The sequence below is a fragment of the Tetrao urogallus genome, assembly GCF_951394365.1.
Source record: "Tetrao urogallus genome assembly, chromosome: 7".
NCBI classification, from domain to species: domain Eukaryota; kingdom Metazoa; phylum Chordata; class Aves; order Galliformes; family Phasianidae; genus Tetrao; species Tetrao urogallus.
Window position 1 is genome coordinate 46,732,605 of NC_136820.1, and position 27,516 is coordinate 46,760,120.

Genomic DNA, 27,516 nt, shown 5'->3' on the forward strand with positions numbered 1-27,516 from the left:
CTTTGAAAGGGTTGATAATCGCAGGACAAGGGGAAATGGTTTTAAGTTGAGGGAGGGAAGATTTAGGATGGATGTCAGGGGGAAATTCTTTACAGAGAGAGTGGTGAGGTGCTGGAACAGCTGCCCAGAGAGGCTGTGGATGCTCCATCCATCCCTGGAGGTGTTCAGGGCCAGGTTGGATGGGGCTCTGGGCAGCCTGGTCTAGTGTTGAATGTGGAGGTTGGTGGCACTGCTTGTGGCAAGGGGTTCGAGCTTCGTGATCCTTGAGGTCCCTTCCAACCCTGGCCATTCTGTGATTCTAGCTCTTGGATGAGCCTTTTCCTCTCAATGGTTTCTCAGCACAGCAAACCTGTTCACATGTTTTTTTTTTTTTCTAACCAGGACCCTGAAGAAAATCTTCAACCTTTGCCCAAATCCATAGATCATGGGGACAATATCAAAGCACAGTTCTGCACACTGGCCTTCCCTGAGATTCTGTGGTACTGTTCAAACAGACCTTATTTTTTCCCCTAGGTTTCTACCCTTAACAGCCTAAGCAGCCAATCTTTGGATTTCAAATTTAATCATTAAAAGCTGGATCAACAAATGCAAATTCAACAATGTACTTCATGCCTTCTTATGATTAGCTACAAAAGCAACATAAGAAAATGACAGTTTACTTCAGTTCACTTCAGTTCATATCTTTTCATGGGACTACACATCTACAAGACCATCCAACCATAAAATGGCACACACACACACACACACACTGAAGTCTGCAAGTCTGACATCAGTGTAAGGATGTCACTGATGTAAGGACATCAGTGGTCCTTACTTCAGATCAGATAGGATGCCCAGAGCTGAGGACATTTTAATGCTTTGTAACACTAAGACTGAGGATTCACATCTGCCAGCACAGGCCCAGGAGCAGCAACCACATTTTGGGATGTCTCAGCTCTTTTACAGCCTCATGCCAAATTACTGTAGGAGCTCTGCTTTGTGGTTGCTCATTCCAAGGACAATACAGCAATAAAACAAGAAGCTGCAAGACTAGGAATGAGATTTCTTAAGCATCCTTCAGGAACGCAGGGCAGACACAGATCTCACTAAGCACCGGACTGCAAATTCAGACTGATCATGCATTTTTGGGGCCATTTGCTGTGAAGACAAAGCTCTGCCTGTATTTCTCCCACCTTACTTGAAGTTATTAGTGAGAGAAGAATTATCTCTCCAAGAATGAACTCTTCTAAGATGATGGCAATAAAGCCTACTCCCAAATCCGCAGCCAGCTTGGGATAAGGTGGGAATACCCCTTAATCCCCAAGCATGACTTTACAAAAGTCCACTGGATGTCAAAGATCTTCCTGGCACAAACAGGAGAAGTAATGCTGCACAAATGATCCTTGAAAGGGGCCACAGTTCTTCAAGCCACGTCCCCGTTAGGCATCAAATCCCTCCTAGAAAAATGGATGATCTAATTCACATTGACAATTACAAACAGCATTAATAAAACCAAACGGAGCGCAGAATGGGACACAGACATAATTCTAGCACTGCTACGGAGGGGATGAGCAGCTGCACTCACCCAAATCGAGTAGAACATTTGCACAGGAAAGTGTCATCTGCTCAGTCAGTGCTGCAGGAAGAGCACTGCACAGTTACCAATGCCAGAAGTGAAGATAAAGTCCTGAACCAGCAGGGAAGTGGCCCAGGTGCCTCTGGAACAGCAGAGAGCAAACCCAAATATGAACATCATGTTACAGCACCAGGAAGGCAGAAATGAGCTAGGTTTGTTCCACGCCTACCTGAAAAAGCCTATGGGAATCTAGAGCAGCAGCAGAGCAGTCCTTGGCTTGGATGACTCAAAAAAGCTCAAAGTCTCTGGCACGAGCAGAGCTCCCCATCAGTATTTGGGGAAGACAGACTCACCTGCCCAAAATGCTCCTCACGCTGCACCAGCACAGCCCTGCTCACATCACATCCCACCACGTGCTCCTGGACATTCTGTGGAAGATATTCCCACATCGAGCAGAACCAGAGCTTTATGTTTCTCTCTCCATCAGCTGAAGAACAGCAGTTCTGTACCCAGACACATTGCCTCCCAGTTATCACCTGCTCTCAATTTGTGTTGTCCAGCACACGCCCTGTGCCTTAATGTCTGTGCAGTCACCTTTGACTTGAACCTAGCTAAATATTTGCTGCAGTTGGCTGTGCTCAATGGCAATCTCCTATTTAAAATCCTGATGGAAGCACTAAGAGGCCAGGTTTAACTTGCTGCAACCTTTTTCAACTCTAGTATTTAGCCTACGCTAAAAGAAAAAGATACCAAACAAAGAAGGAAAGAAATAGTTAATACACTGAAAGGAAGAAATAAATTATCTATTATAACAAAGAAGCATAAGTCTGTTTCTGGTTTGGTGGTGTTTTTTTTTTTTTTATTTTTTTATTTTTTATTTTGCTGAAGTTGTGAGGACGCCAATGTTAATGTGCATACTGGGAGGACAAACAGCAACCTTCACTGTGTGCATGCATCCCAGCACAGCTACCCTCAATATTTCTCATGAAAAAGCTTTAAAAAGAAGTTGAGAAATTCTTCTTATGAAAAGCGATTCTAAAAGCTTGCATTTCCACGTGGTCAAAAAGTCACAGCTCCCTCCTTCAGCAAGGCATAACTCACATCACTGAGTGCAGCACATTTGTTCCTCTTCTGGTCTCACTTCAAGCACAGCCAACTGCAGCAAATATTTAGCTAGGTTCAAGTCAAAGGTGACTGCACAGACATTAAGGCACAGGGCGTGTGCTGGACAACACAAATCGAGAGCAGGTGATAACTGGGAGGCAATGTGTCTGGGTACAGAATTAAGTCTTAAGTACAAATAATTCTATTTCGCACCAGCGTCTCACAATTACAGTCTAGACATTTTAATGAAAAAATTGGCAAAAGGAACGGGACAAAGCACAGTTATTACCTGTAGTGAAACTGTTTGTTTCACTTAAATTGCATCTTTCATTTAAGGCACATCTCTGTGTAATGACCTCCAGTCATTTTAGCCAGAGCTCAGATAGTTTGCAATTCTGTGCATGCTGCAAGGCCGCTTATTTCAAACAGTACACAGAGATTTCTCTTTAAAACTCTATGAGACGTTCTCCAAAAGAATCTTCCCTTAATCATCTCATGTTTGTACCTGCAGCTTCCAGATGACTACTGATACCCCACTGCCAGTCCAGCAAGTTCAAAGAACTTCAGAAAATGAGAAGCAGATTTCACAAGTGCAGCTATAAGAAACACAACCAAAATATCTGAACTGCATGTGAACTTGCTGACAGTGAACAATTCAACATCGAGAGCTCTTGCTGTTGACAGTACCACTGGAAAACAAGCACTGTGTTCAGAGCTTTCTGTCCATGTAAGACAACGTCCTTCTGAAGACAACCAATGTTCTGTGTCCCACGGAGGGCAATGGTAACCAGTGAAGCTCAGGTTGTGTTGCCAGCATTGTTTAAGCACGCTTCTCCTCCGCTGGTCCATCAACACAGGAACACCCAGCACTGCAGCATCAGACACTGTCCAGCAATTTAATTCAGTTCTCAAACTCAAAAGGAAGAACACAAACCTATATCCAATTGCTTGCACTGTGTCTGACGTCGTATTCAGAACCATCAGCCACAGGCTGGCGATAGACACAGACTGCTACAGGACCCCACTGAACCCCCCAGTACAAATAAATGAGTCTGAATTCTAAACCATAGACAGTTTGCTACTGTTACTGCACAAGTGGATGCCAAGGGTCCTGCAAAAAGGAAGAGGAGTCCTACGGAAATTTCTACCCCACCCCACCCAGCATGGTTCTCTGGAGAGTCTTTCAATATCTTAGGTCCCGAGCAAAGGATAACATCTGTGTACTCACCCTTGGCTAACACTCAGGTTGGGAATCCTTACCAAACTAAGGCAAGGTATACAGGCCTGGGAAGACAGCTGGCCTGTCAATGCAATGCAGCCCAGGACTGGAATAGAAGACGAGGTACCGGATGGCCAAGATAGCAAGGTAACTGTTAGAACTGTCCCTGAGTCGCTTTGCTATTTTGATTTCATTGATGAGTTACCTGTACTCCCAACCTCCCACAGTCCCTACGACACCCAAATCACCCTGCATTCACACCAGCACTCACCCCCACCACACTGCTAAGCAAGTAGGCATTAATCCTAAGTCCACCACCAGAAACAGACAGAAACACTCCCAACAGTGAGGGGCTGCAGGGCTGGGACCCTACCAGCAAACATCAGGAGCCCAGGCAACTTGGGGAGCTGCCCTCTGGGACACCTTCCCTGTGGCAGCAACCACACTGAGCTCCCAGGGCCAGTTAGTTACACAAGTCCTGCATGACCTGCCACATTTACTTAAGATGCTATTAGCACGCCTAAATTAGATCTTCAGTTTGAAACAAATTATATTTATTTGATTTTGTGCCAACAACTCTGGCTAATTTAAAGGGCACTGCAGCTATGTGGTGCTAATTCTACACGATGGAAAGCAGGCTCAAACATCTCATTTCCAAACACAGCAATATTAGTGGGGAAGGTTGATCCTTCCCTTTTAATCACTGTCAGTTGTCTTTATGGTATATGCAGCAATGTAAATATCATGCTGGCTGTCATCAGGTATTAGCACAGCTCCTAGCACAGCACTGGTACAGTAGCCAAGCCAGCATTTTCCTTTCTTCCCTCCCAACCTTTATCTCTGAACTCTGTCTCAACTCTAATTGTCAACTGCAGAGGATATTTTATTTGGCCAGGATTCCACTAAACAGAACAATCTGTCTGCATACAGTGCAGATGTTTGATAGTACAGTGGCTATTTTAGGTAAATAAGCTTTTAAGTATCTGATATGTCCTCTCTTGAAGGCTATTATCCTTTCTTTACAGGGAATCTGATCTAATAAGTCTTCTCTGCTTCTATTAGCGCGTTCAGCACACAAGATTAGCCCACTGGTTAGAAATTACATTATTTATCCAACAGTAATGAGAATCTCAGGACCTGCACAAATAGGTATGCTCAAGCTGCTAGCCCATCGGCCTCTCAGCTGTTCAAAGAAAGATTTCCATCAATGGCTTGTTCAACAGGAAAGCAGTTCATGCTCAAGACGCTTTTTTCAGATAAGTTTGCTGCAAGTCAATACCAAGGTATTTCTTAGCTGCTAATACCAGGGTATTTATAAGACAGCACTTGGCACCCTCTGTGATAGTCTTTAGTAAAGGAATGGAACTCAGGGCCTTGCTGCACTAACTCCCAAGGTCAGAGGCAGAAAGATTCTTAAAGAAGCGGCCTAGGAGGCAACAGGTGAGGACAGAAAATACAGCGTGTTTCCAAGAGATTCAGTCTGTACTGGGAGATTTCAAGGAATCCCAAATCAGAAGATGTTTGCAGCTGAGGCACTTGAGGTTTGGAGACAACAGGCTGTGGCTCTCGCGTGCTTTCACCGGCAGCGTCCTTGCTGGTACAGCCTGACTGTAAATAAAGGGAAAACACCAAGCTGTAGCTGCCTGCTATAAAAGACCAGGCATTGTTCCTTCCCACTATCGTAGGGAATCCATTCAGCAGCTGTTTCATACAGCACCAACAGGGTCACACGGAGATTTGAGTGTTTAATAGAACGTGTGCCCATAATTCCCCCATGCACCATTTCAAACACAAGCATTCATTAATTTGCCATAGGGATTATGCGATTTGGCATCTGCAATAGCAGGGAACTGCACTCCGTGACCCGGGGAGTCCTTTCCAGTTCTGTCTCAGCAAAATTAATGACAGGAGCTTTCTATTTTTGTTTCAAATTTTGACATAATGAAATCCATCCCTGGGGATTTCACAGGAAAGGTGTTTACTCTGCGACAAGCAGCGTCATCTTCAATTTATGAGTTTTCAGTCACCGAGAAAACCCAGAATTGTGCTGCCTGCCTGGAGCTGGAGGCCACCCGAAATGAAGAAGTGAAACTGCCCTGCTTACCTCAACAGGTCTCAGCTGTCAGTACAGCCAGCTCATTTTCTTCAGAAAAAGCCTGCAAGTGCTCTCATTCCACAGCCATTAGCTTGATCTCTTACTTTCCAAATGCTATAATTTTCTACCACTCTTTGCACTACTTTCAATGCATTGTCTTCAGAGAGCTGGAATTAACCCCAAATCCCAAGAAAACAGATTTACAATCTGTAGAAGACCAAAACTGAGCTAGAAGCTGAGACCAAACCAAACATGAGCGCACAACCTGTCCAGCAGTAACTATGGGGCTTTCATAAAGCGCTCGAAAAAACTCAATACAAAAAGTATCCTGTATTACCTCAAAGATGAAACGATCTCACAGCCTGACCACAAACCTTTCAATAGATTCCATATTCACAGCATCTTCCCAGCTGGCAATGCTCTCCCTTCTAATGAATTGCAAAATTTGTCACTTAACTTTGACCTGAGACAGCAGCCTGCCACCCAACGTGCCAGCAGAGCACGCACAGCCCCACGCACTCGCTCACCTCCCACCAGAAGACTGTGATGCACCCACGGTCAGATTTTCACTCCAGTTTTAATCCCAGTTCTGTGGATGGATGGAAAGGAAACGAGCATAGCATCCTCCTCCCACACGGCTTTATTAATAGCAAGGTGCTAGCAGTAAAAAGAGGAGAGTTTGTGCTCAAATCACCACTCGTGGCTACAAAGCAGTACAAAGTCTGGCAAAACCCAAAGAGAATTTACTACAGTAAGAGATGATCACTGAAGTATTTCGACTTGCACTTCTTTTTACAGCTGTTCAGACCTTTTCTCTCCTGCATGAATTTGCGTCGGCTCATTTCCTGCCTGAAGGAAATATTCATTTGGGAGAACCCCATAAAATCAGTTAAGCACAAACCAGTTTCAGAAGAGAAATAATTTCCCCCCCCCTTCTCTTCTCCCTCCTCCCCATCCAACCAACCCGGCAGCTCCTGAGACAAAATGGATGGGGTAGAAAATTAAGCTTGGCAAGAGACTAAAACCTCATTCACAAGAGCTTTCCTGTATTACAGAAAAAAATGCATTTTAATTTGACCGTGTTATAAGATACTCAGTGTGTTGCTGCACGAGCAAGCAGCGCAAGCAGCATAAAACTTTAATGGATGTATGGAGGGAAGTTGCAGCTAATTTGATGATCTGGTGAAAAACTGAATCAGTGCTCTGGATTTACTCTGCATTTCATTCACAGATGGGATTTGTGAAGCCTAGCTGAAGGCAGTCATCCCTGCAGACTTCTGGGTAAGCAGAATTGGTTTAGGAAATCCTTGCAAAGCAAATTAGAAGAGACTCTGGTTTGGTAAAGGACAATAACATCACCAATTTTTTTATTTTTTTTTCCCAGTCTGGAATTTCTCTTACTTGCCAAAAAAAAAAAAAAAAAAAAAAAAAAAAAAAAAAAAAAAAAACTGTGTTAAGCAAAAAAATGTGTGCACAGTGAATCGCATGCAGGCAAACATTGCACTCAGTCAACCTAACAGATCTTCTGTCCAGTTAGCAGGATCCAGTGCTGAGGTTGGTCCCCTCATTTGCAATTGTGCATGAGAGGAAAGTGAAAAAACACTGGAGCTACACTGTGAACCCAGAATGGTGCTCTACGTAATTTAGCAACAGTCACAGTGTTTGGTATGCTTACTCAATCCCTCTATCATCATACACTTGACATATCAGAGGAATCCCAGAAAATCACAGAACTGTAGGTGTTGGAAGTGACCTCTGGAAATCCTCCAAGCCCCTGCTACAGCAGTTCCCTATAGCAGATCTCACAGGAAGGCATCCAGGCAGGTTTGAAATTGCTCCAGAGAGGGAGACCACAATCCCACTGGACAGCCTGTTTCAGGGTTCTGTCATCCCCATGGCAACGAATTTTTTCCTCATGTTCAGAATGAACTTCCAGTTTGTGCCCACTACTCCTTGGCACCAAGAGCCAGGCCTCATCCTCTTGAATCTCACCTTTTAGATACTTGTAAGCAATGATAAGATCCCCCTTAGCTTTTCTTTCCCAGGTCTCTCCTTCAGCCTGTCCTCATAAGGAAGATGCCCCAGGCCTTCATCATCTTTGTGGCCCTCTCCAGCATTGCCTGTCTGTCTTGATGCGAGGAGCCCAGAACTGCACGCATTGCTGCAGATGTGGCTCATCAGAACAGAGCAGAGGGGAAGAACATCCCTCAACCTGCTGGTCACACTGTCTGTAATGCACCCCAGGATCCCATCAGCCTTCGTGGCCACAGGAGCACACTGCTGGCTCATGGCCAAACTGCTGTCCACCAGGACACCCAGAACTTTCTCTACAGAACTCCTTTTAGCAGGTCAGCCCCCAGTCTGATGTATGTATTTGTTCCTCCTCAGCTGTAGGACTCCACATTTACCCTTGTTGAACCTCCTGGGGTTCCTCTCCACTCAGCTCTCAGCCAGGCCACCTCTCACAGCTTTCCACTGTGTCAGCCACTCCTCCCAGCTTCACAGAATTACTGAGGGTACATTCCATCCCTCCATCCATGTCAGTGATGAAAATGCTGAAGATGTCTCATGTACCAGGGGAGATGAGATCCTGGTAAAGAGCCTGAAACACTCATCAGCCAGGGATCCAACCCTGCTGCCTGCGAGACCACACCGCATGATTGCCAGAAAGAGACACATAATGGCTGAGCTCCCTTAGGTGAAGCCATGGGAACCTGCTGCAGCTCTGAGAGCTGAGTTCTTTGGCTCAGCATGTCAGCTGTTTGATTCCAAAGGGAACAAGCACATGGAAATAGGCTAAACTCATCTGGAAAGTCCCAGGATCCTGATATTTCAGAATTTTCTAACGCCAGATTCCAGCCCTCCACAGCTATTCTTCTACACCACAAAGCTCTCAAGTCTGTCTCTTCTTATTAATAAAGTTTAGCAACACCCAGTTTACAAGCACTCCATCAGCATGTCCACAGCTAAATGTACTACCACCACAGAGACTTACAATGGATATCATGCATCTTACGGGAAATCTTCCAAGGAAATCTGACCAAAATGCAGTTTTTAGTAATTTGCTAACACAATTAACAAGAAGAATCAACGTTACTGCCCATCACTTTAAATCACTCCAACTTTAATTAAAAGATTGCATCTCAGTGGACAAGCTGCTAATGCTCAATAATAAAATAGATACTGCCAAGCTTAGACAGACCAATGCTTGGGGAGAGTTGATTCTCGCCAAGGTTTCAGCAGTTGCAGAAGGAATGAGCCTCTAGGGCAAGCATTTGTCAGCCAGCATATGCAGCTCTTAGGTGTGCTCAGGAGCCCAGCACACGCAAGTTTCCCAGCACTAGCCAAGATATGAGAGTTAAACTGAAGCCATTTTAATGGCTTTTTTAAGAAATCTAAGTGTTAAGCATTATTTGGTCCAGAATTGTTGCAGCACTGGAAATAACAGCAACAGAGAAAGCAGCCACGGTAAAGTGTGAACTACTTCCTTCTATGTTTTTTTTCTTAGCATCTCAGAGTAGCTGAAAGCAGCAGGATCTGCCTTTGCCCTCTCCCATCAGATCAGCAGGACTGGCTGCCTCAGTAATAACGCTGTGCTCTTCCCAGCCAGCCTCTTCCACCACAGCTTGTGCTTGTCTTTTGTGCCCTCAATCTGCTTCCCCATGCATTTTATTCCTCTTCCTACCAGAGAGCAAACAACACAAACATCAAACAAAAGACACACGCACAACTAAACGCCGTTTGTTTTCACTTCCCAAGAGAATGACTCCATTTAGTCCTGTTCTGGAAGCGATGGCAAAGGTCTTAAAGAAAAGAGACACGCTGAGCATCCAAAGGAAAGGCAGTGTGGATGTAGAGCAGCCTGGTTGTGGAGTCACTGAGGAACAACCATAAGAGAAACTGTGGTACCATTCATGCCGGTGCCCAAACAACAAGGCCCTCTGACCAACTTGACATGGAAAAAGTTGATGAAGAGCACACAAAGCAAGCAGCCTGAATACTGGAGATATGCTGGAGGTATCAATTTGGCTGGTTGTGCTCAGAGGGAGGAACGGGAAGCAATGAGGAAACACTAAAACAAGACATATGGCACAAAAGACTGAAGTCTAAACGCTCCATTTAGTTCTCAAGCAGTTATATTTATATTATAGAGTGCAATGATTTTTCTTGAATGGGTATAAAACGGGCACACAAAACTGGCTGCAAGAAGTAAGGAGGGCTCACGAGTAGACATCAATGCTGCCTTAAAATAGAAAGGCACAAAGTTATCACTGGACAAGCAGCTCCCTTTGCACTCCGGGCATCCCACACCAAGGCATCAGCCACACCTGGTGAGCTCTTCTTTCAGCAGCTGTAACATTCAGGATAGGGGAACCAGGCAGGCATAAGACAGGTGACCAGAGACACTCCGATAAAATTTGGGGAAGCAGAAATCTTAGTTCTCAGAAAGTTTCTACACAGCTGTAAAAGAAGGCTGTATACAGCAGACGTACATTTGCTCACGTGTATGGTTGGGGAAATCCAGGCTGGAAGTGCAAACATCAGATTCCAAAAGATCACCGTGCTGCTCACAGACAAAACCCAACGCTAAAGCTACACAAACCCCAGTCATTAAAAAACCTAATCATTGAGTAAATCTCCATTTCAATTTTCAATTTAAGCTTGATTTCTGAGGGGAGAAGAAACTCCCACCACATCTGTTCACCCGGCCTGAGCCGTCCTCATAGCTGCGAAGGAATCTGTCGGGGGGAAAAGGGCACAGGAACAGAGCAAGGGAGAATTCCCACTGCTCATTTATCTTCTGTTTCTGGCACGGGCTGCTCGCAGTAAAGGAGATGCTCCTAAATCAAATGGCCACATCATGGCCAAGTCAGCACAGCTCTTCTCAGCCCTAAAAAGTAGCAAAAAGCGAATGACCCGATTCCAATCAACTTCATTACAGCTACCAGCTTTTTCCAACAGGAACAGTGAGACGTGAGGGAACCTGTGTGTGCAGTATCTGAGCAGCAGGAGCTCGCATTTTTTTCAGGCTTCACACAGAGGGCTGCTCTGATTTGTATGCAGTTGGCATCTGGAAGACCACCTTCACAGCCACCAAGCAGGCTGCGTTTGCTTTATGGAGATAAAAATCCAGGCATCTTTTGAGGCTGTATTCTCTTGCAAACGTTATTGTTCCTCTGTGGGCACATTGCACAGAAATGCTTTGCAATTTGTCTTCTCTCCCCTCATCTCCATTTTATCCTTTTTGGAAAGGAAAGCTGGGCTCTGATTCTGAGTAAGGTTCTTTCATCCAACGGAACGTAAGTTATTTAAGCCTAAGGGAAGCTACTCAGCAGTTACTAACACTAACCAAGTGTAATAAATGCAGACATTAATCCATACCTTTATATTGGCATGAGTCACCTCCACTGCTGACTAATCCTTTTATTTTTTTATTAGCCAGAATCAGGAGGGCAGTTTTACAGAAGTTCTCTTTGCTGCTGGAAAACGTGCTCTCAATTCCTGCACTGAAGCAGTACAGAGCCCTGCATGGTAAATGAAAGCCACACATTACTGTTTTCAGGCAAAACCAGCACAGGAATGAGACTACACATGGATTTCTCTCCTTCTAAGGTGGAAAAACAGCTGAGCTGGTAACCTACAGAATAGTGGGCTCTAAATTTAAAGAGCAGCATTTTTCATGAAGAAACAAGTCTTTTCAAAGCACCAGCGCAATTTTCACCCCTTTCCATACCACGTTCTCGCTTTGTCCCCTACTAAAAGACTTTCACAGCTCCACAGAAGTAAAGAGAGCTCAACCCCCCTCCCCCAGAGGCCCATGGGGGACCCAAAGCGGACAGCAAAGCAGTCCAGCTCAGTTAACACAGTGACATTTTGTCCCACAAATCACACACGTGCTAGGAAACTTGCGTCACATCTCCATCCCGGCCGCTGGCAGACACACCAATGTTTGATGTGAGTAAGGGGGTGGGGATGGTAAAGTTAAAAAGAGAAACCATATGTTTGCAATATACACATTTCAGTGTACACTCCATCCCACTCCGGAATGCCAACACAATCCTTTAATGAGCAGATAACATCCAGAAAGTCAGCTCACAGAAGGGCAGGGAAAGACACAGAAGTGAAATGCTTCCTTCCCAATTCCTCCCCATGTTCAGTCAGCGACTGCAAGGCTACCACACAGCTACATCCTCCTCTTGATATTCTCAGGCTGTAGGATGTGAGTCTCCAGCAGCAGGTTCTCCTAACAGCACTATATTCACAGCCCCCTATAGCTACAAAGAGGCACTGTCCTCCTGCTCCCAGCGTTGGGCACTCCAACCTGACTCTTTAACTCTGTGCTATCAGTGCAACCCTTTGCAGGCACCCATCCCACTCCCTTCCCCACAGGGCATTCTCCTCTCTCTCCCTTCATCTCTCACTCCTCCAAGCGGATGAGCATCATCCTCCCCAGGGTGCATTTTCCAAAGGAGGTTTAAGGGGCTGAGCTGCCAGATTATGCCTTCCTTTATAGGGAGCTTGTCTCCTTTCTAAAGTGCTGCTGTTGTCATTGCACGAAGGGAGAGGACAAAGCCTGATCCCACAGAGCAACAGGGATTTCCAGAAGGATTTCCCTCCCCCTCCCCCTCCCCCCCCCCTTCATAGCTTTAGTTCCTTCCTACTTTTAAACAATGCCAAGAATTTAATCTCTCAAAACAGTGTTTTCCCAAACTTTCCCACCCTTGTTAACAGTAAGTAAGTCTCCCTGTCAGGCAGGGATGGAAGACCTGCGCACAACAGTGCTACATCATCTATAAACTTCAAATAAAACCACTCCACAAAGATTACACTAAAAATTAACCTCCTTCCAAAAAGCCTTTGGATAGGAGCCTGTTCTGCCAGCTCCTGCTTTATTTCCTGCCTTGGGAGAGTGACACGAGACACGCTGACCTTACAGTCACCTGCAGCACCACCTCACACGCGCCATATATTCACCCTAAAGCCATGCATCCCTCAAACATGAGCTCCAACAAAATGGATGAGACAGCCAAGGCACCAGTCCAGCACCAGGGAGGCCTCTGGTGACCATACAGTTTGAAGTTGAAGAGAGTGAAAAAATAAAGTCATTAAATGGAAAGCGAGGGCTGGGGCCTCAAGCTGAGAGGACAATGAATGAAAATTCACAACAGCAGCAAAGTGTCAGGATAAAAGGCTCAATGGTAGGAACTGAGAAAAATCCCCCTAAACAGCTCAAAAATCCCTCAACCCTTAAGCAGACTGAAGTAACACATCGCTGCGAGTGCCATACAGGGAGGAACCATCCCCCAAAATGAATGAGGCTGCTCCAGAGGGGGAGATCTCAGTCCGGTTGTGGAGCTCGTTGTGTGGACACCTTCACACCCACCGCATCCCACGTGGGGAGGTGATGTAAAGGAGCCTCTGCAGGTAGCTCTACAGCCCCTGTCCCACTCGGCCACTGCTCACCACGGCATGGGGTTGACCAAACACACGCACCCCCCTCCGGGCAGAAGGAAAGCAGAGTTGGCTGCAATTAAAGAAAAGAACCCCACCCTCTGCCCCACACTTCTGTGGAAGGAGGGAGCAGCCCCACACACCCAATGCTTTTTCCTTTTGGAGGTGTGCGGATCCCAACACACCCCCTAACAGAGACAGGGGCAGAGTGCAGACCTCCCCACACACACACACACACACACACACACACACACACACACACACACACACACACACACACACACACACAACTACGCAGCGTGGGATGGAGGCACAGCCCCACACACACGTACAGCACAGGGGAAGCCCTCAGCAGAGGGATCCCCAGAAGCACCACAAGGACAAAAGGGGGGGAGGGGGGGAAGGGAGGCAGCTCCTCTCACCTCGCTCCCGGTGTGTGTGTTTGGAGGGGTGTCAGACACTCTGAGGAAAGCAAGGTGACAAACCGCCTTCCGAGAGCAACGGAGAACACCGCAGCCCCTCAGCGGGACGCTCTCACTCCTTCCCGAGGAGGGCCGCTCCCCCCCTCCCGCCCCATCACCTCCCACAGCCCTCACGCACAGCCAAAGCCCCGCTCTGGGTCCGTCCCGCTCACCGATAACCTCCTGCAGCTCGTAGTCATCCTTGTTGATGGACCAGGGCAGCGCGCTGGGCTCCTCGGCCATGGCCGCGCCGTGCCCGCGGCCCGCCCGCCCTCAGGGGGGGAGGCCCCACACGAACAGAGAAGCGCTGCGCTGTCCCGCGCGGCTCGGCCGCTCCGAATCCGACCCCGAACCAAACGCTGCCGACCGCGGCTCCTTCAGCCCCTCCGCCTCCTCCTCCACCGCCGCCTGCCGCTACCGCCGGCCAAACTTTGCCTCCTCTCTCCACCTGCCCATGCCCAGAGCGCGCTGACGTCACCTGCGCCCGCCGCCACGCGCGCCCGCCCTCAGCGCCTGTGGGGCGCCGCCCGGCGCCATCTTGAGCGCGGCACCTCTCCGCCTCCTCCGAAGGTTAGTGAGAGCGTAGGGCGCGTTGCCATCGCTCTCTCACACCGTCGCTATTCGGAGAGGGGGAGTTGCAGCGGGGTGCAGAGAGCGGGACGTGGAAAAAGGCTCATAAAGAGGAGAAAGGGAAGGGTGGGGATGCCACACACAAGATGGCGGCCGCTAGCGCCTTCCCCTTCTTTAGAAGAGCGGCGGGAGGAGTCAGTTGCTTGAAACCCACTTCGGGCAGCGATTGGCTAGAGGCTGCCGAATCCGCAGCTCCTATTGGCGGAGGGACTGTCAATCACCCGATGTCCTGCTTCAGGGTCCCTGCGCCCGAGGGGCCTGCGGGTGGAGGGAAGGGCGGCCGGGCGCTGCCGTGGAGGGTCCTCGTCAGGATGGAGTGTGGGAGGTGCCTTCCAGAACAGAGCCACTGTGTGCCAGAAGTCCCTCGGGTAGGCGGGGGACATCGCTTCTTTGTGTTTGGAGGAGGATATCACATCAATGCCAGTTTTTGATAACCTGTGATGTGCTGCATATCAGTGGTATATATAATCATAGAAAGGCTTAGGTTGGAAGAGACCTGAAACATCATCTAGGCCCAACCTCCTGCTCTGGGCAGGGACACCGCCCACCAGATCAGGCTGTCCAGTGCCCCATCCAGCGCTGTCTTGAGCATGGGGACACCCAAAATTGCTGTGGGAAGCAGTGCCAGGGCCTCACAGCCCTCTCAGTGAATAAAATTCTTATCTAAATATCCCCTCTTTTAATTAAAAGCCATACCCCCTTGTCATATCACTACCAAATCACATAAAAAGTCAGTCCCTCTCCTGTTTCAAGCAGCCTTTAAGTCCTGGAAGGGCTCAATGAGGTTTCCCCAGAGCTTCTCCAGACTGACCACCTGCAGCTCCCTCAGACCTCCTTCACAGCAGAGACACTTGCACCCTCTGAGCATCCCTTCCTTCTGTTGTGTCAGCGGTACCACTCAGCTTGGTGCCATCAGCAAACTTGCTGACGGCACACTCCATCCCAATATCTTCCTGTTAATAAGCTCCTGTCTATACTGAAGGACGTCAATGGCACAGCCTTGCCTGGATTTGATCTACATTCCTTGTTTAAAAATAGGGCCTGGGGTTAGGATGGGTATGAAGGGTTCACAAGATCTGGTTTTCCCCTCTCTGTGCCTGAAGGTGAGCAATTGTAGAGTTTCCCAGCTGCCTGATACTTCCACATACTCCACAGAATGTCAGCATTCAATGATATGTCCGACAGCTTCATCCAGGAGTTGATGTCACATAAGTCCATAACTGGGGCATTGTAGATCTGGACACATTCAGAAATAAGAAAGAAAATAAAAATTAGAAAGAAAAGGAATGTGAGGCCATCTGGTACCATGAACTCACCTAGGCTGCTGTCTACAGCTGATATAAAATACATAAAATACAAAAAATAGTAAAAACAATGCATTTCTTGCTATCATCAGAAGTCATCAGGTGAATCTGATAAGATATAGAACTTGTTTAGATTACATATGAGGAGGAAGTTTTTCATACAAAGGGTGGTGAGGCACTGGAACAGGCTGCCCAAGGAGGCTGTGGATGCCCTGTCCCTGCAGGCATTCAAGGCCAGGCTGGATGTGGCTCTGGGCAGCCTGGTCTGGTGGTCTGGTGACCATGCACATAGCAGGGGGTTGAAACTGGATGAGCATTGTGGTCTTTTTCACCCCAGGCCATTCTATGATTCTATGATTCTTTGATTCTTATTGCCTGGTAGCAGACACTGCCGCAAGACAAGGAACATCAGTCATACATATTTTTAGCTGATTGGGACACATTCCTGAGATGCCTCTGATGAAGCAGGCTTTGTGGAAGGCCACAGCACTCTGCCAAATGCCTGGTGTGACTTCAGTGCTTTCAGTTGTGCTACCTCACATGGGACGCTGTCTCTTTCCCTCTTGTCATTTTCTGTCCTACAGATGCAAGAGGCTCGCAGCCCCATCTTGGTACAGTTGTGCAGACATTGAACAAAGATGGTCTCTGTCCATAAGGCAGAGCTTTCAGTTTAAAAGCTGTTCATTTTTCCTGCTCGACTGTGTTAAACGTTCCCCAGCCAAGCAATATTTCGTATTTGCTAAATATGCTTTAATTACTGTTCAGAATGGTTTCTGTGATCTCCTAACTGTTATAAAAGCAATTTTTGAAGCAATTGAAAGTCAGTTTTACCCTGGAGCATGCACTCATGTGGCCAGTGTCGCATTTCTGATAGCAGCAGCGTGTTAAAAAGGGATCTCAGCCAGGCATCAGCCACAAAAAACGACAGAGGCCCCGATCCTGAAAGTATTTAAGCACATGCTTTAAGCCTTTATAACCACAATCATGCATATGACTAATTTTACCACAGTGTTAATCTAGAGTCAGAATTGGATACTGAAATCTCTTATTCTATGCAGAAAATTCTTCCCCAAGGGCGTCGCTAAAACTCTTGTTGAATTAGATCAATGGCAAAGGATTAGGCCCACAATGAACCCTGTTCTTTCTGAATTAACACAGGCGTTGATCAAAACTAGAATCTCAGATGTGCGCTGACAAGACCACCAGTGGCCATAGGAAATATGTATACAAAATGGTGTGGTTTACTTTCTCAGCTCTGCACTTCCACATTTTTAAACCAAGGTCTCTCATTCACATAGAATCTAGGTGTTGTGTTGCTTTTTAAATGAGCATTTAATGAAATCTCAAATGGCCGTTTTGGACTGTTCAAAAGTCGAGGCGTTGCGTTCATTCATTCATCCTGCCAGGCTGCTGCAATGTCAGTCTGACGCAAGATGAAAAAAAGGGAGCTGTCTTGTGAAGATCTTAATCCTTCGCCCGCTTTACACCTTCAAGCAGCACCTTCCCCTGTGTCATCATTAGCATTCTGCTCATCCCACTTTTACTGATTTGCTGTATTTTGTCTGTCTCATGTAGGTTGCAAGCTCTTCAGGGCAGAGGAAACATCTCTATTTATAAAACAGCCTGCGAAGTGGTACTGCTGAATCAAGCAGTTGTTAAAATAACAAGAAATTTTAGCAGAAATCTGCCGTGGAAAAACAGTTTCCTGTGTATCCACCTCCGCTCTGTACCAGGCTTTGGGAGAGGCTGAAAAGTGAAAAAATTCCAGGTTTCTTTCAGGTAAGAAGGCTGCAGTCCAAGGGAAGGGCTCAGACCTGGGTTTCCTGTAGTTTTTTTCTTTTAAATAAAGCACTACAATGATCAGACCGTGCAGTCCCACTGATTCCACAGTTGAGGAAAGGCTTTTTTTCTGACACCTGCATCGCACTGATGTCCCCAGGGCTCCTGTTCCCCATTGCCTGGCTCAGTGCCTCTGGAGGTGGCCACACCAGGCAGGCACACACACACAAAAAGCTCTCATTCTCACACACCACGTGGTTTCCTGCCTTTGTGGGCCAATTACTTATGGTTTCCATGAAACTTACTGGCACTACCCAGTCCTTTGCCTTTTTTTCCATTCGGGTATTATTGGCTATCATAAAACTGATGCTTAATGCATTGAATGGTGATTCTAACATTCAGTGCACTGATTTTAGTACCTGTAAAATGCTTAACCGTTGGCAATCCATTTTATCATCATCCTAAGTGTGACCATAAATAAACTTCAATTGCACCTGGATTACAGAAAACTAGTCTAAGTTGCAGTTTGCTCATCGAGGCATTGCATATTTCATCTTAGTATTCATGCAGACTCTCGGATTTGTTTCTTGGTACAGCTGAACTTGGAATTGCTCTTTCAAAACAGTCATGCAGAGGCATTGAGAGTTACAGCTCTGTCATGTGTGGGGCCACACCGTTCACTGCCACATTTCTACGTCAAGGTTTTTGAAGGCATCATAAACGGCTGTTTGTGAGTGTGCATTAGGCACCGTGATTCCTACAAACAAAAGCAGTTAATGTGCTTATTGAACGGCTTGGTACGGGCACAGCTTACTAAAGCAAGAGGGAACTCAACAATGCCTGTTTTATTACATTCAGAATAGTGCAAGTGTGTGTTGGCAAACAGAATGCCTGGCTGTGGTACACTACAAAATTTGCCTGCTATTCTTTCTTCACGGAAATACTTTCAGGTCTATTGAAGGGATCTCACTCTATCAATGGCAGCTGATTATTTAATAAAAAACACGGCATGGGATAAGGAATAGTGGTTTAAAAATCTTCTGTTGGAACAAGTTTTTATAGCAGTTGTTTTCAAAACATGAGCTAAACGCCAGTCTGAATCACGCCAGCAGGTTTCCATAAATGATCCTGTGTTAGAGCAGGTATCTCCGCCCCGTCATTCGCTGCTGTGTGCTCAGTCACTGCAGACTCACCTTCGAGGTCACTTTGAAGTCAAGTAGCTGAAGGCCTGGTTTTGACAGGTAAATTCTGGTTCTCACGCTGTGTGTACTGAAACCACATTTTGCTCTGCAAACATACCTCTTATCCCATCCCGACTGCCTCTCAGCAGAAAGCGCCCTGTTCTCTCACTTCCTTCACTGAAAAATAACCCCCTGAGTTTTAATGTTAATAAACAAGCAAAGAGCTTAGGACCAAGGTAGGTTTTTTCTTCTTTCTCTTTTTTTAAACACTTATGCATTTTATTTTTGGTATACAAGTCAGGAGTCAATTAACCCTCTTGCTAACAAATTGTAGCTTTGCTGCCTCCTTTACATCTAATATAAAATTGATTCTAGGCTTAAATAATTACAACAGGATCTTGATTGCCACATACAACAACTTAATAATCAGCTCTTGGTCTGTTCTGGTTTACAATAGTACTTTGTCTTTAAAGAAGCTGATGAAAGATAGCACTTGCCCATTACCTCCTTAAACCCTAGGAATCCAGCTGTCTTGTTGGAACAGCATGTAAGGACAGAATCATTTTCCCACTGGCCTTTTCTGGGGAGGGTGAATCTCCACCATAAAACATTTTCTGAACAGTTAAACAGGACAGGGAGATTGAGACCATGTTTCAGAACTTCTCTTTGCTGAAGGTGCAAAATAAGCCTGATGCGGGCAGCCAGACCCTGATGTACAAGGAACACACCTGGGCTGACTTGTCTTTAGATTCATGAAGAGAGGCTGAAGATTGATGTTCCTGTTACATGAGTCCTTGTGGGTGTGCCTATATTTAAGACAATTTCAGACATTTTATTATCCAATAAAGGTCTTCTAGAAAAGTGTTCAACGATGCCAGCTCCTCTGCTTGCCATTTGCTGGTGCAGCAAAGAAGCCCTGAACATCCCTAGGTTCTTACATCTCCTGAGGCCTGGTTGTGGGAGGGCTGAACAAAGCAATCAGCCCTTGGGAGGAGACACAGCTGCTTTCAGGTGAACACCTGCATCATACTGTATAGATATGCTGGCAGCTGGGAGTGCTCAGACCCAATCTGCCCCATTTACAGCTGGCAATCTTTGATGAAGTAAAATAGAACATCTTTTGTGACATTACAGTGAAGCTAGATGAACTTAAAGAAGCAAGAAGAGAAACCCTAGAAATAGAAGGACAGGGTGGAATAAGATTTCATTTATTTTTTGCCATCAGGGAATAAGGTGTGTGAGGGAATATTGTTCTTATCTTTACAATGGACAGTATCTTCCTGAATCCAGCTACACTGAGGCCAAGCAAGGTTAGTGGTTCACATTAACAGATTTCAATGACATGGCTTTCCAATAATAGTTTAATAGTTCAGTGTAACAGTGACTCAGAGTTTATTACTCTGATGATAGGTATGTAAAGAGATCTCATTTGAAAAAAAAAAAAAGTCTATTTGAATAGTTCACATCCTTTCCTCCCTACTCATGAATTCCTATGCCACTGACTGCAGGCTGCCAAAAATAGGATCACTTTTTGTGTATCTAAAGTCAAGGAAGACTTCCAATCAAAGAATCAGTAGGTGGAGACCACTGTCCTTACATACAGAGCCTTCAGGAAATAATTATAATGAAAGCTCTCTGAGAGCATAGGAATGTTTTTAAAATATAAGAATAGTCTCAGAGGTTATTTTGCAGGAAGAAGAATTAATGAATCACACAAGCTCTCTGTTTTGTTATGTTACACCGTGGGGACAGGAAGATTCATCTTTCTGTCAGACAGAGGATCAAGCTGAATTTTTGTCTTAGAGAAACTGTTACACTGCTGTAGCCGAAGTCTTAAGGAACAGCCCAGGAGAAGCTGTGTGGGCTGACAAGGAGACAGAGAGGAGCCACAAGAAGCACTGAAGTCAGATCTAAAAGCCAAGGCTGTTCTGCAGTTGCATGCTCTTGCTGAGGTTTGTTTGGATCTCCAAGAATGTGGGAGCTGATGCCTGAGAATGCTGATGCCCCAGTAATGAGGAAGTAGGAAAGCACTCAAACCTCCCCAGAGAACGGAGAATCAGACAAGGAAGCTCACTGGGAATCTTTCCTTTAGCAGCCACCCAAACCTGCATTAATTTTGTAAGTGGGAAAAAGGGGCTGGGAAGGCATTTCTGCACATTAAATGTACCACCGGCACCCCTTGAAAAAAGACCCACATGGCACCTCAGAAACAAACTGCTCAAGTGTGAAATCATGCGGCAGGGAAAGCTGTCACAGACAATCAGGAATTGATTTAATAGAGAAAAATTGACTGCTGCATAATTTGTGCAGATTGCTGGCTGAGAGAGAGAGACTCGCTGCTCCTAAGGGCTTCGCTGTGTGCACCGTCTGGTGAAAGGTGCAGAAAGCAAGATTTCAGAGCTGGCAGTCCTACGTGTGCTGAATGCTTCATCTTCAATAGGGAACAATTAAAATCGATGACGGGGATGCTAGGTAACAAAAGTAAATGACTGATCAATATGCATGTCTTGGAGCTGAAGAAAAACCCGTCTGCCAAGAGCGGCATGCTGATTAGGCAACGTTTCTGAGAGCATGAAGAGAAAATCTTAAGAGCTTCCATTCCCAACGCTCGATAAAACAATGCAGCTAACCAGATGCCAGACGCAGTGCTGAGAGGTTAAGTCACCGAGGAACTGTCAGGAAAAACAGTATAACATTTTTAGAGCAAAAAAACCCATGATACTTCTCTTCTTTGCCTTTCTTTCTAAATATCTGAAAAGCCCTTTAGAGATGTTGAAAAACGATGTTCTTTTAATACCCATGTGAGGTTTTAGAGATGCTGAGACGGTGACATTTTAAGGCCAACGACTGTCTTAGACCTCAATTCCAAGCAATTTAAATCTCATTTCCACATATATTCCAGTTGGAAATATCTGCCAAGTGCTGCCAAAAATCCAATGCTGAATCTTCCCCCATTCAGTTGTTTCTGAGTCGATCACACAGATTTCCAAACTCTTAAGAAAACATTGCTCTAATGCACTCCTCGTAGTTCTCCATGGCTTAGGGAGGACAGGGACCAGCATGTGGGTTCTCAGAGCATTCACCCAGTTTTCCCCATCCAAATGGTACTTTTGATCTCTGAGGCAGCAGACCACAAGCAGTTAAGCACCTTGGGATTCACGGCTCTTAAATTAGTTCTGCTGACACAAACAGAAGGTGAGCAGAGCTGAAGATTAGAGCCAGAAAAATGCTGCTAAAAGTTTATGAAAGTTCACTTCACTGTAACGCCCACATTTGCCTGAACGTACTTCCTGTGAGCCCATACTTTCCTTCAGTTTCCTAACTAGTGGATGGTGGTCCTGTGTGGAGCCAGGAATTGGACTCAGTGATCCCCGTGGGTCCCTTCCAACTCAGGATATTCTATGATATAGACCCATTTTATCACCATGTGGGGTTGACTTCATAACAAACCCAATCAGACTAATATAACGAAGGCAATATATTCTTGCTGGACTTAGAGCAGGAGTCATTCTCCTTGTGTCCTGCACTGTCTGGCACATCACCTGCCCTGCAGAGCGTTGTAAGCAGCACCCACCATACGAGTCAGCAAAACCCACTGAACCTTTCCCCCACAAACTGGCACTCAGCCTGCTGCATTGCTTTTTTCTTTCTTCACATGGCTGCATGGGCAGGGCTGAGAGCAGTACAAAATCTGTCTGGTCTGGGGAGAATCTGGACACTTGGCAGTTGAGGAAACCCTGGCACGTTCCTACAGAGAATCTGTTCTAGCAGCCATCTGCCACCTGTGCCCTCCCTCTACAGCTCTGCTAAGAATCACAGAATCACAGACTTCCGTGGGTTAGAAGTGACCCATAGAAACATCTCATCCAGCCTCCTTGCTAAAGCAGTTCCCTCCTGTAGGTCACACAGGAAAGCATCCAGGTGGGTCTTGGATATCTCCAGAGAAGGAGAACCCCACCACCTGTCTGGGCAGCCTGGGCTGTCATCCCACACAAAGAAGAGGAGCTTGGAAGTGCAGCATGGAGAAATTCCACCAGCACAACATCAGGCCCAGCCATCGCACGTGTGTGTCCCCGCTCTGAGGGCAGTGGGAAGGCAAGGGCTAAGCAGGAGGAGGAAAGAGTTTCATGTACTTTTGTACGGAGACATCCAACAAGCGTCTGATGGCAAATGCGGACTGTGTTTGTTCTCTATTTCCAGCCCAGCCCCACCAAAACCCAACCTGTGGCACTGCGAGACATGGTTGGTGGGCGTGGTGGTGATGGGTTGATGGTTGGACTAGATGATCTTAGAGGTGTTTGCCAGCCTTAACGATGTGATGGTTCTAAGCAAGTCTGGGAACCGGGGAAGTTGCACAGACAGCTTTATTGCAAAAGATGGACGGAGGGAACAGCACGTTGCTGAGATGGACTCTGCAGTGGGAGCGAAAAATGCGTTGTTTGTAAATGAGGCATTTGAACCGTTTAGCACTTCAATAGAGGTTCGATCAATTAAACATTTACAGGATACAACAATATTCATTCTCCTGACCGCAGGTTGTGCTGAACGGGTTTGCTGGGCAGGGCTTGATAGTGATTGTCAAGGAAATTCAAAGTCATCTCAACATCCTAGAGAGCATCAGCTGAACCAAAAGTAGTTACAGGAAAGTATTTGTGCACAGCAGAGGTTTCGTTGTTTAGTAAAACCCCAACAGGTTTGACAGAGGTTTTTAAACTCTATTAGCATGCTTTCCAATAACATGAACTTTGTGTTTTTTTCTTTTAATTGCCTTATTAAAATAAGTTTCCAGCGTGATCAAACAACATTTTCCCAGCTATTTTTCTGCATATTTTTCTTCCCTATGCTAATTTTCTATCAGTAGACGTGCCCTTTGGACCAAGCAATGCTTCTATCACGAGTAAGCAACTCTTTTCATGTCCGCGTAACAAAGACCAGCAGTTGCTCAATCGAGGAGCAATGCTCTATCCATCACCCTCTAACCCTGAAGCTTAGAGAACATTTTGCACAAGTTGCTAAATTTCACCAGGTAAATGCTGTCCTCCAGTAAACAGGGAAATGGCGCCAACATTTCAACCTAGAATAATACATTTGAGGATGATATCCGTATCACTGTACATGTGCTGGTTTGTAGCAGCCATAGCAAAGGCATTACCTCATAGCCCTTATAGGAAACACTGTCCCGCAGGAGGCCTAGCATACAGCCTCTCCTGATGTGAAGTGCAGCTTCTCCTTGACCTCCAGAAATTCCTTCCAACCAACATTTCTCTGATTCAGTGATCCTTCAACTTTTCTTGTGGTGGGGCCCTGGCCCAACAGCTGCTGAGTTTGTGAGTTATTTGCCTGCCTTGGACTGACTCCAAGCCGCCTGCCTAAGGAAATGAAGCTGGCAAAATCCTCAGTGCTGCCACGCAGCATTATGTTCCTTGGTGGGATCCCCTAGAAAAGATGAAGAACAGCAGCTCGACACCCAGCAGCCCTGCTTCCAGAGGGTGGGAAGCCAAAGCCCTGGCTCCATCACTCTGTGAGGACCAGAGCTGAAGCACCCCTGGCACAGCGACAACCACACACTGCATTCTGCAGAAAAGAAACCACACATGCCTGAATTTCTTGGTAATTTTCTTCCTGGTGTGGTTCAATCACACCTCTCCCTGTTCCAGACACTCTCAAAAGCCTCTGCTGGGGAATTGTTTTAGGCAAAACAAGAAAACAAAAAAGAAATAGCTCCCATTATTCCTCACTAACACTTCCTTTTCAGATCTAGCATTTATTCTCTGATGCCCAAGGAAGATATCCAGCCCATGGAGTTTTGCTTCTTTATTTTACAATGCTTTGTCACAAACCAAAAGCTTGTCTGAAAGAGAAAACACAGAACTGCTGACTGTTTTCAGAATGGCTATACAAGATTCTTATCAGGATAGAAAGTAATATAAATATATATCTCTCTATATAAAAATAAATGATTCGGTACAAGGATAATTTCAACGAGGGAAAGAAACAAAATGGAAAAAAGAAACCCAACACATAACATCGTGATTTAAGTTCCTTTTTTAAAGGTGCTGAAACATTTGACCTTCCACTAAGTGCCAACAAGGGGAAAGGAGAACCACGACCGCCACTGAAACACGCTTACAGTAACTCGATGTTATCATTCAGAGATGTCACACCTCATAAAGAACTGTGCCAAGACAGATGCAAAAATGTCAGAAGTGCATAAGCTGGATTTTACTCAGACAAGGGTTGTCATTCAAACCATACATTTCACACGTCATGGCTGTTAATTCACTTTGCCCCAAATTTGTGATTTTAGTCTACAGGACAAGACAAATGTGAACTGCTTGTAAGAAGGCAGTAATGGTGATACTTGCATTGCACCTGAGCCAGCCAGGAGTAGTGAGTGCAGTTAGGAAATAATGAAACCACCCTAAGCACCGACATCTGTGTGAATCCACCTACTGGAAGTCTGAAGATTTAGGAATTCAGCTCTTGGTTTTGACTTCCCTTCCAGAAGCTGCACTTTCCTTGCTCCACAGTCACCAGATCATCTATTACAAAGTTGACTGTTATTGCTCTTTCTGCTATTATTTCACCTAATTTACAGCATTTCAAGTGCCAAACCACATATCAGGACCCATGCAGAAGTCACTGCACAGGTTGGGTCTGCCAACAGAACTCTCCAACTTCCTTAGCAGAGGTTGCAAGAAGCAAAGGGAAACAAAAAAGCCTCAGAAAATCCTTATATCAGCAAAACTGGAGGAGGAGAAAGTTCCACACACCCTCTTGTTGAGACATCCAACAAGTGTTCAATGGTGAATGCAAAGTACATTTCTTCTACGCCCAGCCCAGCACCACCAAACCCAATCTGTGGGACACAGTCAGTGGGCATGGTGGGGATGGACTGATGGTTGGACTGGATGATCTTTGAAGTCTTTTCCAATCTTTATGATTCTATGACTCAGAGCACAGGGCCCATTCCCTCATTGGGCAGCCAGGCTTCTCCCCTGGCAGCACAAGCCCTGCAGCTCCAGTGCTGGCAGCATGGCCCACTGCCTCCCTCTAGCGTCCGGACCAGAACCTCCTGCTTTTGTTCTCGCCCTTAATGAGACACTGGATGAGTTCTTTCAGCTCTCAATTCAAGAGGGATCTGGTTCGGTCCTGTGAGCAGTGACCCATAATTAATGTTGATAGACGCTCTGGAGTATGGGAATTCATCAAGCCCCAGGAGTGACTGGGGATCAAGCAGCCTCCAGAAACTCTTCTATAATTAACATTTAACGATTATGCAAAAGCCCTAAGGCATGCAGCTGTCTCCTTCGTGCAGGAGGGACCTGAGGGCAAGAGGACATGAAGATGAACTATTCAGAAACTCATCATCAGGTTAACTTCTCTCCTCTGACGTGCACAGGCTTCTCACTGGAGCCAACAAGACAGAATGGTGCAAATATCACCTTGGTCCCATGCCAGCAGCTAGAAGGGACTGAAAAACACTGAGTTTCTGAGCCTACCCTAAAACTGTCCCCATGTCAACGCACACATTGCTGTGCTCAGGTCAAGGACAGGCCTCTCTTGGCCAGGAGGAAGCAGCAACAGCACCTGCAATGACATGGCAGCAACCTTTGGTAAGTGAACATCCATTTATGGGGTGGCTGAGGAAGAGACAGTTGCACACGTCCCTGCCTGAGGAACTCAGCCCTGGTAATGCTTTAAAATACATCTTAAATCAATCATAATCCAGATACAATCTTAAAGACGTAAACTAGTAAAACCTTAAGCTGTAAAATCAACCCGTGTCAGTGGCTGAGGTAAGGAACAAAGTGGTAGAGATCAGGCAACTGCAGATACATAAGCAAGATTCTCCTCTTCCCAGCATAGAGAGCAAATAGTTACTGAAAATCTGTTTAATATCCCAATAGGTCACTGTTAAAACACCACTTTGGGCAGGATTCTTGTTCACACATTAATAACTGTGGAGATTAGTTAAAAGATGCTCTTTCCTATTAAGGTAACATTATCTTCTATAATTTAAACAGCCCAATCTATAATTCAGTACACTCTTTATTTGGTATTTACCCCTGTGCCTTTGAGGCATCCTAAAAGCTGATGTGCTTTGGCAGGCTGTTACAAATCAAACAATTGATGAACTGGGCCCACTTAGGTGCACAGCTGTGTTCCTTTTCAAGCCAATGAGTAAAAGCTGTACTTTGCATAGAAAGGACTTTCACAAAAATATAGATTTCAAGACTGAGTTTCTATTAAAGGGAGTCTCTCTTGTAAACATTTAATCAGGCCTGGGAATACAAAACATTGGAATACAACATGACGATTAATCAAATGTCACATGAACATAGACATGCTGCAAGAGTGTGTCCTTCCTTATAGCTCTGGCTTCAATGAGAAGAAAAAAATCACTTTTGTCAAATATAAGGGACTACTCAGAAGATGCCAGTAATGAGGGATTTACCCTGGAAAGGAATATGGAATAGGAATGTTGCCATACAGCTTCAGGATGAAAACATCCACAGGAAATAAACTGAATTCAGTAGTTATTATTACAAAGATAATGCTCTGACCTTGCAGATGTTGCTAAGAACAAAGGTACAACCATTAGTAGCTTTACAGTGGTTTAACAATTAAAATACGCCTCTGCTCTTCTGGAAAGAATGAAGGAAACTCAGAACAACATGGGCCAGGGACTGACCACAGCAATTCCTGTGCTGCCCAACCAGCAAGGGATTTCAC

At 45.8% G+C, this 27,516-nt stretch overlaps 1 protein-coding gene across 1 annotated transcript in view; it reads right to left on the bottom strand.

The window, feature by feature from the left end:
• The window catches only part of OXSR1 (oxidative stress responsive kinase 1), a gene marked incomplete at both ends in the record, with an annotated part of 86,629 nt that extends 72,500 nt beyond the window's left edge, over nt 1–14,129 (bottom strand). The window contains one exon of the mRNA XM_079538413.1: nt 14,060–14,129. Within this exon, the coding sequence (XP_079394539.1) occupies nt 14,060–14,129 (70 nt within the window). The remainder of the gene's footprint in view (nt 1–14,059) is intronic.
• Between the last annotated feature and the right edge of the window lie 13,387 nt (nt 14,130–27,516).